General features: G+C 36.1%; 1 protein-coding gene across 1 annotated transcript; it reads right to left on the bottom strand.

The window, feature by feature from the left end:
- Positions 1 to 9,895: 9,895 nt before the first annotated feature.
- On the bottom strand, positions 9,896 to 11,445 carry LOC131152823 (germin-like protein subfamily 1 member 18). Its single transcript, XM_058104705.1, has 2 exons — positions 10,830 to 11,445; positions 9,896 to 10,645 (listed from the first exon to the last, which is right to left on the bottom strand). The coding sequence occupies exons 1-2, from the start codon at positions 10,960 to 10,962 to the stop codon at positions 10,089 to 10,091; spliced, it is 690 nt and encodes a 229-aa protein (XP_057960688.1). The 5' UTR covers positions 10,963 to 11,445; the 3' UTR covers positions 9,896 to 10,088.
- Between the last annotated feature and the right edge of the window lie 2,184 nt (positions 11,446 to 13,629).

The following is a 13,629-nucleotide window of genomic DNA, read 5'->3' as shown; positions in this document are numbered from 1 at the left end:
AAATGTGAAATATAAATATTGAATAATTGTGAAATGAGATATGTTGACCCTACTGGTCATATATACCCTGTTTTGATTATGACAAATACTCAGGTATTTAATATCTGCCGAGTTGATGTGCAGGTTTACATTGACTATATCATATCATGGCACTCAGAGACCCGAATGAAAATGAAGACCCTATATGCTTTTAAGTGTGGTAAATTTTATTCATTTGGGTCTATAATAAGCATTTATTCAAAGGTCTATAATAATCATTACATGGCATGCATGTAAGGATAATTAAACTCAAAACCTTAGAAAGACCTCACGGATCACCCTTTAGTCAACTGAAGGTCAACCAACGCCAGATTTTTTTGGTCGACTCTCAATGGCCTTAGATCGACCATAGGACCCACAATATTGCATGAAAATGTTTCCTATAGTCTTGAAAAAAAACATCATATAATTAGGGACAATTTAATAAAGGGAAAAGGACCAAAATGCCCAAGGATGGCATGTTCGGTCAATCAAACTCAGTTACACTAAGATCTTCGGTCAACCGAACCCCCACTGGGTCAACACATTGACCCTTCGGTCGACTAACTAGAAACATATAGGCAATGCCCTGATTGACCAAACCCGGACGTGGGAATTTCCAACTGGCCGTTCGACCGAACCTCCTAATTCAAAACAATCCGATCGACTAAACCGCGCAGATTTGGAGAATAGCCTTTGAAATCCTCAAGATGGTCGATCATACATACAGTCCAATCTTTCCACGGTCGACCAAATTGGGACACTCGATCAACCAAACCTCAAGTTTGATCGAGCGAACCTCTCGGGTGGGCGAATTTTTTCCCATAGTTAAACCGAGTTATTTTTTATTAAACATGATTAATCTTTTTCAAAAATACCCCTTGTGTCCCCAACAACTATATTTTCCCCCATGTATATATATATATGAGCATTTGCTCCATTAGTATATTTTCCCCCATGTATATATATATATGAGCTCATTTGCTCAATTAGTGGGTGATTAACACATTGATTAAACAAAAAAAATCGTCTGATTTTTTCCAAGCCTATTTCTCAAGCACAAAGCCTATACACTCTCATACTACTTCCCTTTTGCTAATCCAAACCTTGTAAGAGTACCTTGAGCAATTATACTCCATTTCCATTGGCTTAAAACTCTCATCATATTCTTTATTGTGTGATTTTTAGATTGAGAGTTGAGCTAAAGTTTTCCACCGGTTTAACTTCATAAATCTAGTGTGTGGAAAGCATTGAGGCTTGTGGTTCTTTGCATTTATATTGCAAGAAACCTAAGGCTTTTATTTTGTGATGCAAATATTTTTACACGTTTTTCAAACATCTCTTGTGCTAAATATTTTGATAAAAATATTTTTGAGATTGTTTGATTACTCTTGCTAACTTCTTTGAAACCCTAAGTTGATATTGAGATATATTGTTATACAAAATTTCAAAGAAAAGCTTGTTGATACACTTTTGTGCATGATTGAACATAGAAATTATATTGAGTGTTGATTGCAAACATGTACACCCTTGAGCTTATAATTCCTACATTATTGGTATGCATTGATTATATTGTGCGTAGTGGTACATATCTACTTGTGTAAGAAGCATTTTCGTGTGCACAAACATTCATATATTTTTTATTCCAGGCATGGGCCTGAAGAGGGAGACTAACCCCGTAGAATAGTCCCAGATTGGCTTAGACTCGATTAAGAAAGTCAGGTGCACCATCCTGGTAAGGTATAGATTGAGGTCAGCCCCACTAATTGACCTTGTTGTAATCGGTGCAGCTCCACCCGTTATGTAAGCACTAGTGGAACCCTTGTGCTGCTAAGTCAAGGCGAGGACATAAGCACAATTGGCTGAACCCTAATAACATATCATGTGTGCACTTTACTTTTCCATAATTTATTTCCTACACGTGTATGTTATTTTATGAATGTTGCACATGATTTAATTTCCGCATATTATCTGCGCATTTGGGTTTATGTGTATATAGAAAAATCCTAAGTTGTGAAAAACTATTGTTGGATTAGCTAAACCTAGGAAAAAAAATTTTAAATACCCAATTCACCCCCCCCCCCTCTTGGGAATACACCAAAGCCAACAAGATATGTATATGATAGTATGAGATGAAATGAATTATGAATTTAGGAAATATCATTGAAATGATGAAATGAGTTTTGAATACTGATATTGAAATATGAATGTGAGAAATGTGAATATTGCAATGTAAAATTCTGCAATACTGATATTGAAATGTGAATATGAGAAATATGATTATTACACCGTTAATTCTAGAATATGAAAATGAGAAATGTGGATAAGAGAAATGTGATTTTAAGAAATGTGAATGTGTGAAATGTAAATATTGCAATGTTAATTTTGTAATATGAAAAAGAGAAATGTGAATATGAGAAATATGAATATGAGAAATGTGAATTTGTGAAATGTAAATATTGCAACGCAAAATTCTACAATATGAATATTGAATGATGGGAAATAAAATGTGAAATTATGAAATATAAATACAGACATGTGATCGACGAAATTCTAATACCGTATAATGATTGCTGGTATGTGGCAGTGATATCCTTGATGGATGGATATGGAAACCCTAATGATAGGTTGTGATATTGAGAGCATGGTATCGTTTCTAGTGGAGTTAGTGCAACCATACGGGCTCGTGAAGCGTGTGGCGTGACAGTTGACTGAGTTGTATAGTAGAGTTGTTGTGCCCCCTGAGTCTGAATCAGGGCTATTGGCCGGCCTGTCATACTACAGATACGGGATATATGATATTATTTGACCTAACCGGGTTGGCCAACCACAATTATGTCCAGCCTTCAGGTCGCACAACCCTATTCATGGTGGGAAGCATAATGTGGAAAGATATCATCAAGGCAGCCATAAGTACAGACACGGATGTATTGGTAACTAGTGACACTCATGAGCTTGATATGGGAATGGAAATGAAAAGGAAATAAAAATGGAAATGAAATGGAAATGGAAATGAAATGAGAATGGAAAAAAGAAAGAAAATGAGAAATGAAATAGTGTGAGTTAATAAATAATTAAAGCGAAGTAAAACACACCGCCTGAGGGCTTACTGAGTAAGGTGTCTGCTCTGATAAGTATCAGTTGTAGCTGAACCCGAGTTAATCGGGTTAGGCTGCGAACGATATCAAGGTAGAGGGAAGTTACTTGTATGGGCAGGTAGGCTTCCCTATTCTCAAGAACTTCATCGGTAAACTTGGGTTATGAACGAATGATTTTGGAAATAGAAGTAAAAGCTTTTGAAAGCTTGGGTTTTATATCTATATGATTATGACTATGGAAATGGTGTATTTTCTCATAAGATATTATTTCTAAATTGAATATTAGTTATGATATAATGAATCTCATACTACCACACACTGTACATAATTTATTTTGTCTTACATAGATGTGTCTCACCCAATCATTTAAATATTTCAGGAAACCGAAATAGACCTGGTGATAGAGCTCCGAGATAGAGGGGAGTAGATACCCTGGGAAGACATGGTGATAATTTTGAGTTAGGGAGGTTTGATTCCCCTAAAGGTTTATATATTAGACTTGTATATATGGATGGTAGTACTTTGGTATGTGTATTCGCTATGGTATGTGTATATTTATATGAAATGACTTCCGCTATTTGGATTATGTATATGATTATGATTGTATACTCGATACCCATGTTCGGGTTGGGTTATGTAATATGGTATCAGTGATTGATGTGGTCGGTTGATGGTTATATGTGATATTTACAAAAAAAAAAAAATGGTATGAAAAATTGGGGCGTCACACTAAAAGACCCATATATTTTTGGATAAAGCACGCCTAAATCTTATATAGAATATGCTAAACCCATGTGAAGGGATTTTCTTTAGCCAAAGTTAATCATCCATCATTCATTTTTATTTTATGGTATTCCCTATTATTGTACTATCATATCAATAACTTTATAAAGAATTCTATTATGTATTTGAAAATGTTTTAAGTCATTTTTCTTTATGTTTATATACGGAGAATTATTTTTTTAAGAAGAGATAAAGCAGAATAAATCCACCTCTTCTTTAGAGTTTAAATAAGCCATTTTCAAGTTTGTACAAGTGTGTCGTGTTTGCTTCATGAGTATGTTAAAAGTTTTTTAGAGTACTCATATTCTTGATAGCTTCTTATTTGGTATTATAGCCAAGAGAACCCCTGTTATAATGGAAGTATGAATTTATGAAGTATGTTATTAATTTTAGTTTTTCTACGAGTTTTAAATTTATTATGTTTATGGTCAGTTGTTATTAATAAGAAAGTGGGTGAAAATTATTGCTAGTTTTGGGGAAACTAGATTTATTTGGTAAACTATTGAATTTTTTAATAGATTAGGAGACAGTTTTATGTTTTAATATGAGCTTGAAATATATGATATTGATAAGTATGAACAATGCAGTTTGTTCAAAGCTAGATTTACCTCCAAAGAATAACTATTGGTGTATATATATTTTCACTTTGTTGAATGTAATTGTTTGGATTCACTTTGTATGAATTTGGAATTGTTAGGGTATATCAATAGTGAGTGTTTGCTCAAGTTTGTACCAAAGAAATCTTTTGATCTCAAATTGATGGCTCTTCCACCTTGCCACCTGTTTGCTCAGGTTCGTATCTAGACTATATTGAATTCAATTGTTTGTCTGATTATATAAATGTTGATTGAAATGCTGATTTATGCTCAACATGCAAATTATTTCTCCACAACAGTTATCTTTTAAATAAAAAAGGGAAGAAATATTTAAATATTTTTTTTTTTTTTTTTGCCTTAGTCCTTTTTGCTTATGTCAAAAGGGGGAGAAGTATCTTCTAGAGTGGAAAAGGGGAGAAATATGTTCTAGAAAAAATTATAGAACTGTGTAAATTGTTTCATATTCTACAACATGTTTGGATTACATTATAATTTCATAAATTGTGTAAAATCTTAAAGGGAGCCTTTTTAGGCTTAACTCATTTTTGCTCGTGTATTCTTCATCATCAAAAAGAGGGAGATTGTTGACTCTATGAATCCAATCCTGTTTTGATAAAGACAAATCACTTGGCTTTTTACCTATGCATTGAGATTTTGAACAGGGTCATGACTTCGCATGCACGGATGGTAAATACGTTATAGAACCCACGAGGAACATGAAGCACATACGACTTGGCTTAATCCATGGAAGTAGAAGAGTAAAAGGATCAATTCAGATTTTCAGTTGTAATTTGCATTTAGTCTTGATTATATTTGCATGTTTCTTAAGAGATGATGGGAAGCTCAAAATGACATATAGACTAACCTTAGGATGCATATTTTTCATGAAATATTTGTATGCACTTGATCTAGGTTGAATCTACATTTTAGAAGGTTAATAGGGCTAAAAAAATAGGGCACTCGTCAACTAGTCCTCCAGCACAAATCTCAGACAGGCAACTCATCGATGAATCCCCTGGTCTCATCAAAGATCGAGTGAAGGACACTCGTCAATGAATGTGTCCACTCGTCGACAAGTTTTTCGGGCAAAATGACGCTTCAACGCTGAAACAGACATATCTTTTTTATTAAAAATATTTTTAATGATCCAACGACCAGAAATTTTTTAGATGCCGAGAATACTTATAAATATTAACCCAAAACCCTAGTTTGTAACCTTTTTCTAACCTATTTGTTGACCCTGTTGGTCACATCCCATTTTGATCATGACAAATACCTTGGTATTTAATGTCTGTCAAATTTGTGTGCAAGTCTATATTATCATATCATATGTTGGCACATTAGAAGACCTAAAGACTAAAGACCCTAGAGACTCATTGTAATTTATATTTTATGTAATTTAGGTTTGTAATAGTAATATTGGAACGGTCTGTAATAATTAATGCATGGCATGTATGTAGGATCTATAAGCTCAATAAGACCGAATGACCTTAGGGATTCGGTCGACCGAGGCTAGGTTTTTTGACGTACTTAAAAAGGCCTTACAAAAGACCCTAGGTCCCAGCACTTGCACATAAGAAAGTCTCCAATATCACTTATAATATCTGTGGAATTAATTGAAGTAAAAATGAACTTAATAGGCATAAAATGAGAGATGTCGGGTGACCGAAACCCAGGAGTTCAAAACTTTTCAGGCGCCCGAATTGCTGGAAAGTCAGCAGTTTGGCCAGGCTTCAGGCGACAGAAACTAAAATGACCCTATCACCCTCGGGTGACCGAACCTTATGAAAGGGACTTCTCAACTACTCAGGCTATCGAACATTCACGTTCATTATGGCCTCGGGCAACCAAACTGACCAGTTTGGGCTACCGATCGTTGAACTGCGCACCCGAATCTCGCATCATATGGTATTGACTTTTGTTCAGCCACCCAGTCCCAAACTCGGGCACCTGAACCATTTTTTATAAATTTCTCTAAGGAGTCTGTTCGAGCGACCGAACTAAAGTTCGGCCACCCGAATCCTCTCGAGTTGATTAATATTTTTATCGAGATTAAAGGGTTAAATAGGGTTAATTTTGCTAAACTTTTTTTAACAAATTTAAGAATGCCCTATGAGTCCCCCAACGGTTATAATTTTGTCATTCTCTATTTACAGGGGCTTATTTGCAAAATTAAAGAGAGATTAGCAATATAATTAGTGAAAAATCATCTCAATCTCAAAAAGCCTATTTTTGCTAATTCCACTCCAAATAATCTCATGTGTTCATTCCCTTGATACATCTTAGCATTGTGAGAGTTTACAAATTGTGCTAATGCTTATTAGGTATTACTAATACTCCTATTGTCTTGCTTGAATATTTGATATTGATTTTGGGGAGTTTAGCATAGTTTATCCCACATATTTTTATTGATAAAATCTTGTGTTGGGATAAACTCATAAGCTTAAGGATCTTTGCATTGTCATTGCAAGATTCCTATAACTTTATTTTTGTGTGCAAAATGTTTTACAAAACTAGACTTTAAACAACTCTTGTGCTAGATACATTTGAGAAAATATTTTTGAGTTTGTTTTAATATCATTGCTAGTATCTTTGAAACTCTAATATGATATTGAGATTTAATATACTCTACTTTCAAAGATTAGCTTATTAGAACACTTTGCGCATATTTTAAATTATACATCCTTGAGTGTTGATTACACACGTAGAGCACCGAACTTGTAGTTCTTACATCATTAAGGTGCATTGATCATATTGTGCGTATTGTGTACATATCTGCTTGTGAAGAAACGTATTTTCGTGTACAAAAATTTCATATCATTTGTTGTATTCTAGACGTGAACCTGAAGAGGGAGACTAGCTCTGTTGAATAATCCCAGACTGGCTTAGACCCGGTTAGAAAAGTTAGGTGCACCATCCTGATAAGGTGTAGGTTGAGGTCAACCCCGCTAATTGACCTGATTGTAACTGATGCTGCTCCACCCATTAAGCGAGCATTATTGGAATCCTCGAACTTGCAAGTTAGAGGCGAGGACATACGCACAGTTGGCCGAACCCCGATAACATATCGTGTGTCTGTTTATATTTTCGCACTTTATATTTACCGCACGTGTATGTTATAGTGTGAATGATGCGCATGATTTAAATTTCCACATATTAGATTTATCTGCGCATTTGGGATTGCATAAAAAGACCATTGGTTGTGATATTCTATTAACATCTATTTTAACCTCAGAATAAGTTTTAAAATTTCAATTCACTCCTCATCTTGGGAATACACCAAAGCTAACACTCTTGCCTACATTCTAACAAATTCACATCAAGTTTAGGCATTCTACTCTCTTATCTTCAAGATTCAAGAGTATTCACTCACATCATCTTGCAAAACTGGTTTGATCTTGAGGTTTAGTAGATAAAGCTTATTTTGTGCATTCAGTATTATTTTTAGAGTTTATCTACTTCCTTGTTCTTTTATTTAAAATCTTTATTGGGAGCAAGAACTCTAGTTTTTACATATAACTATTATTTGAAAAATCTTTTGGGAAAAGTCTTTCTAGGGCTTAAATCTTTGCGATATTCAAGTTTATATATTTATTCAAAGATATCATATTCTATTATTGTTGCGAAAGGTATTTGAGAGCAAACCCTAGTATCTTCAATGATCATATCTTTAAGAGATTATTTTTTGGGAAAATATTGAATAAGCTTTAAATATTTGAAGCATCTAATACATATATATATATATATATATATATATATATATATATATATATATTTCATACAAAGATCATACTTTTTATTGCATATACATCATTGAAAAAACCACATGTTGTATCTTGAGCTTCATATTATATCTTGTGGGAGTGCTTAGGCTTATTGTACTCATTAGCTTATAGAGAAGCATCTGAGTGCATTTGAAATCATTGTTTATTACTTGTATTAACGGTTCGAGTTGTGAATCGTGAGGAGGAAGTTACGCCTCTTGTAAGCAGCGGATTATAAGGAGGAAATTTTGTCTCTTTTAAGCAGCGGATTGTAAGGGGAAGTTCGGTTTCAATTTAAGGAGCGATATAGTGAAAACTACCAAAGGCGAGGATGTAGGCCGGGTTGGCCGAACTTCGTAAAAATCTGGAGTGTGAATCTCTTTTCCCTTATCTTATTTTATTTTCGCTTGCGTTTAATTGTTGATTTTATATTTGTGTGTGTCTTAATTGATTGGATAATACTGAAGTGCTTAGATATTCATAGTTTGAATTTATTTGGTTGTGTAATATTGAAATCTAAGTATCTCCTAACTTGCATTTGTAAGGTTGGATTTTTTAAATTAGGGATAGAGAGACCAAAATATTTTTTAAATATCCAATTCATCCCCTCTCTTGGGATTATACCTAATTTCATAGCTCTAACTGTGGAAACTACCTTCACTTAAAAAATACTTTTGTGACTAATAATTAAAAAACCATCGGTAACATTCTTGCATGAACCACTTTACTCTCACCTTCTAATTAATTGCCTCCATAGCATTGAACTATCCTTTTAATAAGAAAAGTTATTAGATTAAATAAAATGCTTCACATTTAGCTAACTGATCATATCCTTGAATTTAAATGATTTTAGAAAAATTTGAAAGCAATATCCATCATTCTCAACAATTGTACATTGAACTCAATTTTTTACTAATCTCGGTCTTGCTCTATTGTGTATGATATTTCTTGAGAAGATTTCACACTTGTGCTCCCTCTGCTGCTGAGATTGTAGCAAGTTGGCCGGTTCTCGAGCATCTTGCTCATATAACCAAGCGTGTACCCCTTCCTATTTTTTGGTCTATATATTTCTTCCTTTGCCTCTGCAAAAACAAATAAAAAAACAAAAAACAAAAAACAAAAAAAACAAAACAGAAAAAGAAAAAAAAAAACAAGAAAAAAAAATCTCTAAACTCTACCTTGATTACGCTCGTAACCTATCTTTAACTCATGAATTTGAAGGCTAACTTGGATTTTGAACTCTAATAATTCTTTTTATCTTATTTGTAAGATTTTTTTTTTATTCTAGATGGAATAATTATTCTTGTCTAAACAAAACCATATTGATCACTAGATAATGTTGAGAATTTTATTTGTAAATAGTCTCACATCAAATAATTATTCATGCACACTACATGTGCGTATGCATATGCGTTTTTTAGCTTATTAATTCTTTCTTAATGTAATAGAATTAATGTGTTACAAATTCTAAGTATAGCACCTGTTGTATGCAAGTTATTTTCCTCTGCTACTATCATATTTTCGTACACTTATCTTGGCTTTCAAAGAAAAGAGCCAAAACATAAATCCAGCTAAGAAGTGGGGGCTACAAATATAAGCTTCAGATAAGCTTAATTATTATCTCAAAAATCAAATCTCATCAACAAACAAATTATTCATTCCAAAGCCTGCATTATTGTTCACAAATTTAATTTAGATAACTCTATGCATCTAACGACAACTATCACAAGAGTAAAATATCATGACTAGTTAACAGTCTCGTGAAAATTGATTTGTGATAGTGTATCTCGCCATTAATAGCAAATTGCTTTAAACTCGTTTAATCAAATTTAACCGGCAGCGTTCTCGAACCAGGAGATTCCTTGAAGGTGTTCCACCATCTCCTTGTCCATTTGGAAGGCCGCGGAGAGGACGTCGGCCATGATCGGCGGCTGCGACGAGAAGATTCGGTTGGCCACGGTAGTGACGCCAGCATTCTGGCTGCCGAAGCTGACGAAACCCACGGCGGGAGTCCTACCGATGTTGATCTGGAAGTGGATGAGGCCAACGGGGAATACGAAGGCGTCGCCCTTGTGGAGGATTTTGGCGAAGAGGCGGGAGTCGGAGTTGGTGGTGACGAAGCCGACGTAGACGGTGCCCTCAACCACCACCAGCATCTCGGACGCGCGGGGGTGGAGGTGGGGAGGGTTCACCCCTCCCGGGGCGAGGTCCACCCTGGCCATGGATATGCCCAGGGTGTTGAGCCCCGGGAGGTAGTCCACATTGAACAAGGTGGTGATCGAGCCCAAGGGGTTGGAAGAGTTTCTGGGTTTATGGAACCCGGAAACGGAGAAGTCTTCGGGCACAACTAGTTTTGGGTCTTTGCAGATCTTACCGTTCACCATCACTGCAATGCAATTTAAGCAAAGGTCAGATAATACCACCATGCTGAGTTAGAGTAATGCATATGCGTGGCACATCCATGGCATTGTATACGAGAATTCCAGTCGCAAACTTGAGAATTCATAAATTCAAATTCAAATTTCAAATTTCATATATATGTATATGTGTATATATATATATATATATACCAGCATCCTTGGTGGTGGAGGCAGCAACACAGAAATCTTGAAGAGGGGCTGGGTCAGCGGCAGAGGATAGTGAGAAAGCCAAGGCCACAAGTAGTAATGGAATTAGGAAGCCATGGTGATAAACACACCCCATTCTCTTTTTCTTTCACCGTTGATGCTTATCTCTCTCTCTCTCTCTCTCTCTCTCTCTCTCCTGTGGCTGGCTAGAATGTGAGAAGGGAAAGCTATTTGTAGATAAAAATGAAAATAGCAGTCCAGGTGAGTTGAGAGATATTGAATGATGAGATATTGAATGATAGGTTAGCTGGCTGATTGAATGATTTTCAGCGCATGTGGATGATGATGAGGCAGATATATGCACGTGTTTCCTTAGAGTTTTTTACGAAAATATTAAAAAAAAAAAAAAAGAACATGAAAAAATGAGGAAAATTTACAAAATTATATCTATCGACTGGTTTAGGCTTTAAAATTTAAAAAAAAAAAAAAAATCAGCCGTCAGTCGAGTCGTCATCGTCGGCGTCAGCGTTCGGGAACCGGAGAGAGAGGAAAGAGAGGGGAAAGGGCATTAATGGGTGTAGGGTGAAAGAGAAGGGGAGAGAGGAGAGAGAGAAGAGGAGGGGGGGCCCCTCGCCTATCAGAAGGGGAGAGAAAGGAGAGAGGGGAGAAAACACAAAAAAGGGGGGCATGGGACGAGTGAGGGGATAGGTTGCGTTAGCGGCAGGGCAAAATATAAAAATCAGATGGGACGGGGCGCTAAAAAAAAAAGCTGTCAAAAGTGTTTTTTAAGTGTTCAAGCTAACTTTTGAAAAGTCCGTATTATTTTTTTTTTGTTTTTATCAACGCAAAACTGTGTGGGTGAATAGTATTCAAATCGACTTTTAAAAATTCGATTTGGTATTATAAAATCATTTTTGTCCACTCCTACATGCATTATTGTGAGTGTACGTCAAAAGATTAAAATTGATTTTTTAAAAGTCGGTTTGGTCACCCCAATTTCCTATATATACGTTGATCAATCCCCCACTATCGCTCGCTATCACTCATCATTTCTCTTCTTTGATTTCATTCTTCTTCATTGATCCTCCAACCTCCTTCACCACCTTGCAGATAAAATCTATTTTTGAGAAGTCATAATGACATCAAATTCGTCAGCTAACAAAGTGACGATCTTGTTATACATTGACAGTTAGATTATTCATGGATCGACCAGTATTGACTACAACACTGGGCCAACGAAAGCCATTCAAGTTTGAAGGAAGATGAAGTTAGAAAGTTTGAAACGCAAAATATATGAAGGATTAGATATTGATCCAAATGAGTACATGTTAAAACTGACATCAAGATATCCGCAACGAGGGGGTGGTGGAAGTTTGGTATACATTGACGTCCCAATAAAAATTGATGCAAACGTCCTAATTGCGTTGGACCCACAGAGTTCTTGTCTTGACGTAAATGTAGTTGATATTTTTGTTAAATGCATTCCTCGGAGCAGCAGTATGGGCGGAGCCCCAACTTTACCGGGGAAGCATTCATCCATTCTCAACCATATACTGAATATGATACTTGTGAGACGAGCAGACTATTTAATCATCTTTCGCAAGTGACTTTGACATTCGAGTTGAATGACGTCCCCGATACATCATTTAAGATAGAATTCTTGTCAACAGAGCTTTGACGTAAGGAGTCTACTTTATAAGGACACAATGTGGAAAGCAATTATTATCACGAACCATAACCGTCAACAGGGTATAGGCATGACTGAAGTTCAACTAGATTTGTGTCTATACCAAACTTCCAAAGGGTTCCATCTATTGTCATGAATGAGAGTGGGGCATACACGGTCCAGCCAATGCAACCTGATATGGACTGTGACTGCGAATTAGAGGAAGAAGAGGATTTTGAATAGGCAGAGACACAGGGGTAGATGAAGTCGGTGGACAGAAAGATTATGAGGTTCATCGTGAAGAAGTTGTGATGCTTCCTCAGTACACACATGTCGGTCATAGAAGGGTATGCGACGTGCCGCCGTTAGCGTACATGGTCGTTGTCGAAGCCAGTCATATCAAAACTGAAGTTGAAAGTTCACTCGAGGGCACCCGATGGGATGGTGTCTCAGAATTTGGGAAAGGTATGATTTTCGACACGAATGATGACCTCATTCACTCTATGCATGTCCACCCTGCACAAACACACCACAACTTTGAGGTGATATGCAATCCACCCCAACAGTGTGGATGATTAGGTGCAATGCAAACCAGAGCTATGTTTGGTGATTGCGTGCAACTCAACGTAGAAAGCATTGGCTATTTGAAATTACCTACACATACATACATATTCGAGACTCTCTCGCAAACCACCAGCAACTGAAGTCCATCTTAGCTGCAAATGAAATCATAGAAATTATCAAAAGTGACGTCGATGCTTCCATTTTAGCTTTGCAAGCACACTTGAGGTCAAAGTACCAGTACCATGTATCGTACAGAAAGGTATGACAAATCTTGGTACAAAGGTGAAGTGGCCATGGACAAAAATCTCTGATGCTAACAATGTTGCTATTTTGACATGTGTTTTTTGGTCATTCGCAGCATCAATAGAGGGATTTCGTCATTGTCCTCCAATTCTCTATGACGCACTTGTACAACAAATATAAAGGTAAATTGTTAATTGCAACGGCCGCTAATGCAAATCAACAAATATTTCCTGTAGCGTTTGCCATCGTTAAGAAGGAGAGTCTGTGCACATGGTCCTGATTCCTCAAGTGCATTCGAGATGAAGTGACCGAAAAGCTCAAAAGGAGGGT

The sequence above is a fragment of the Malania oleifera genome, chromosome 4, assembly GCF_029873635.1.
Source record: "Malania oleifera isolate guangnan ecotype guangnan chromosome 4, ASM2987363v1, whole genome shotgun sequence".
NCBI lineage: Eukaryota > Viridiplantae > Streptophyta > Magnoliopsida > Santalales > Ximeniaceae > Malania > Malania oleifera.
This window is presented reverse-complemented; position numbering and strand designations above follow the sequence as displayed.

What these genes read in the sequence shown, in the direction of transcription:
- LOC131152823 (XM_058104705.1), bottom strand. Translation starts at nt 10,962, where the DNA reads ATGGGGTGTGTTTATCACCATGGCTTCCTAATTCCATTACTACTTGTG. An exon ending in CTCCACCACCAAGGATGCTG is followed by an intron (nt 10,646 to 10,829) that starts GTATATATATAT and finishes ATTGCATTGCAG; the next exon opens with TGATGGTGAACGGTAAGATC.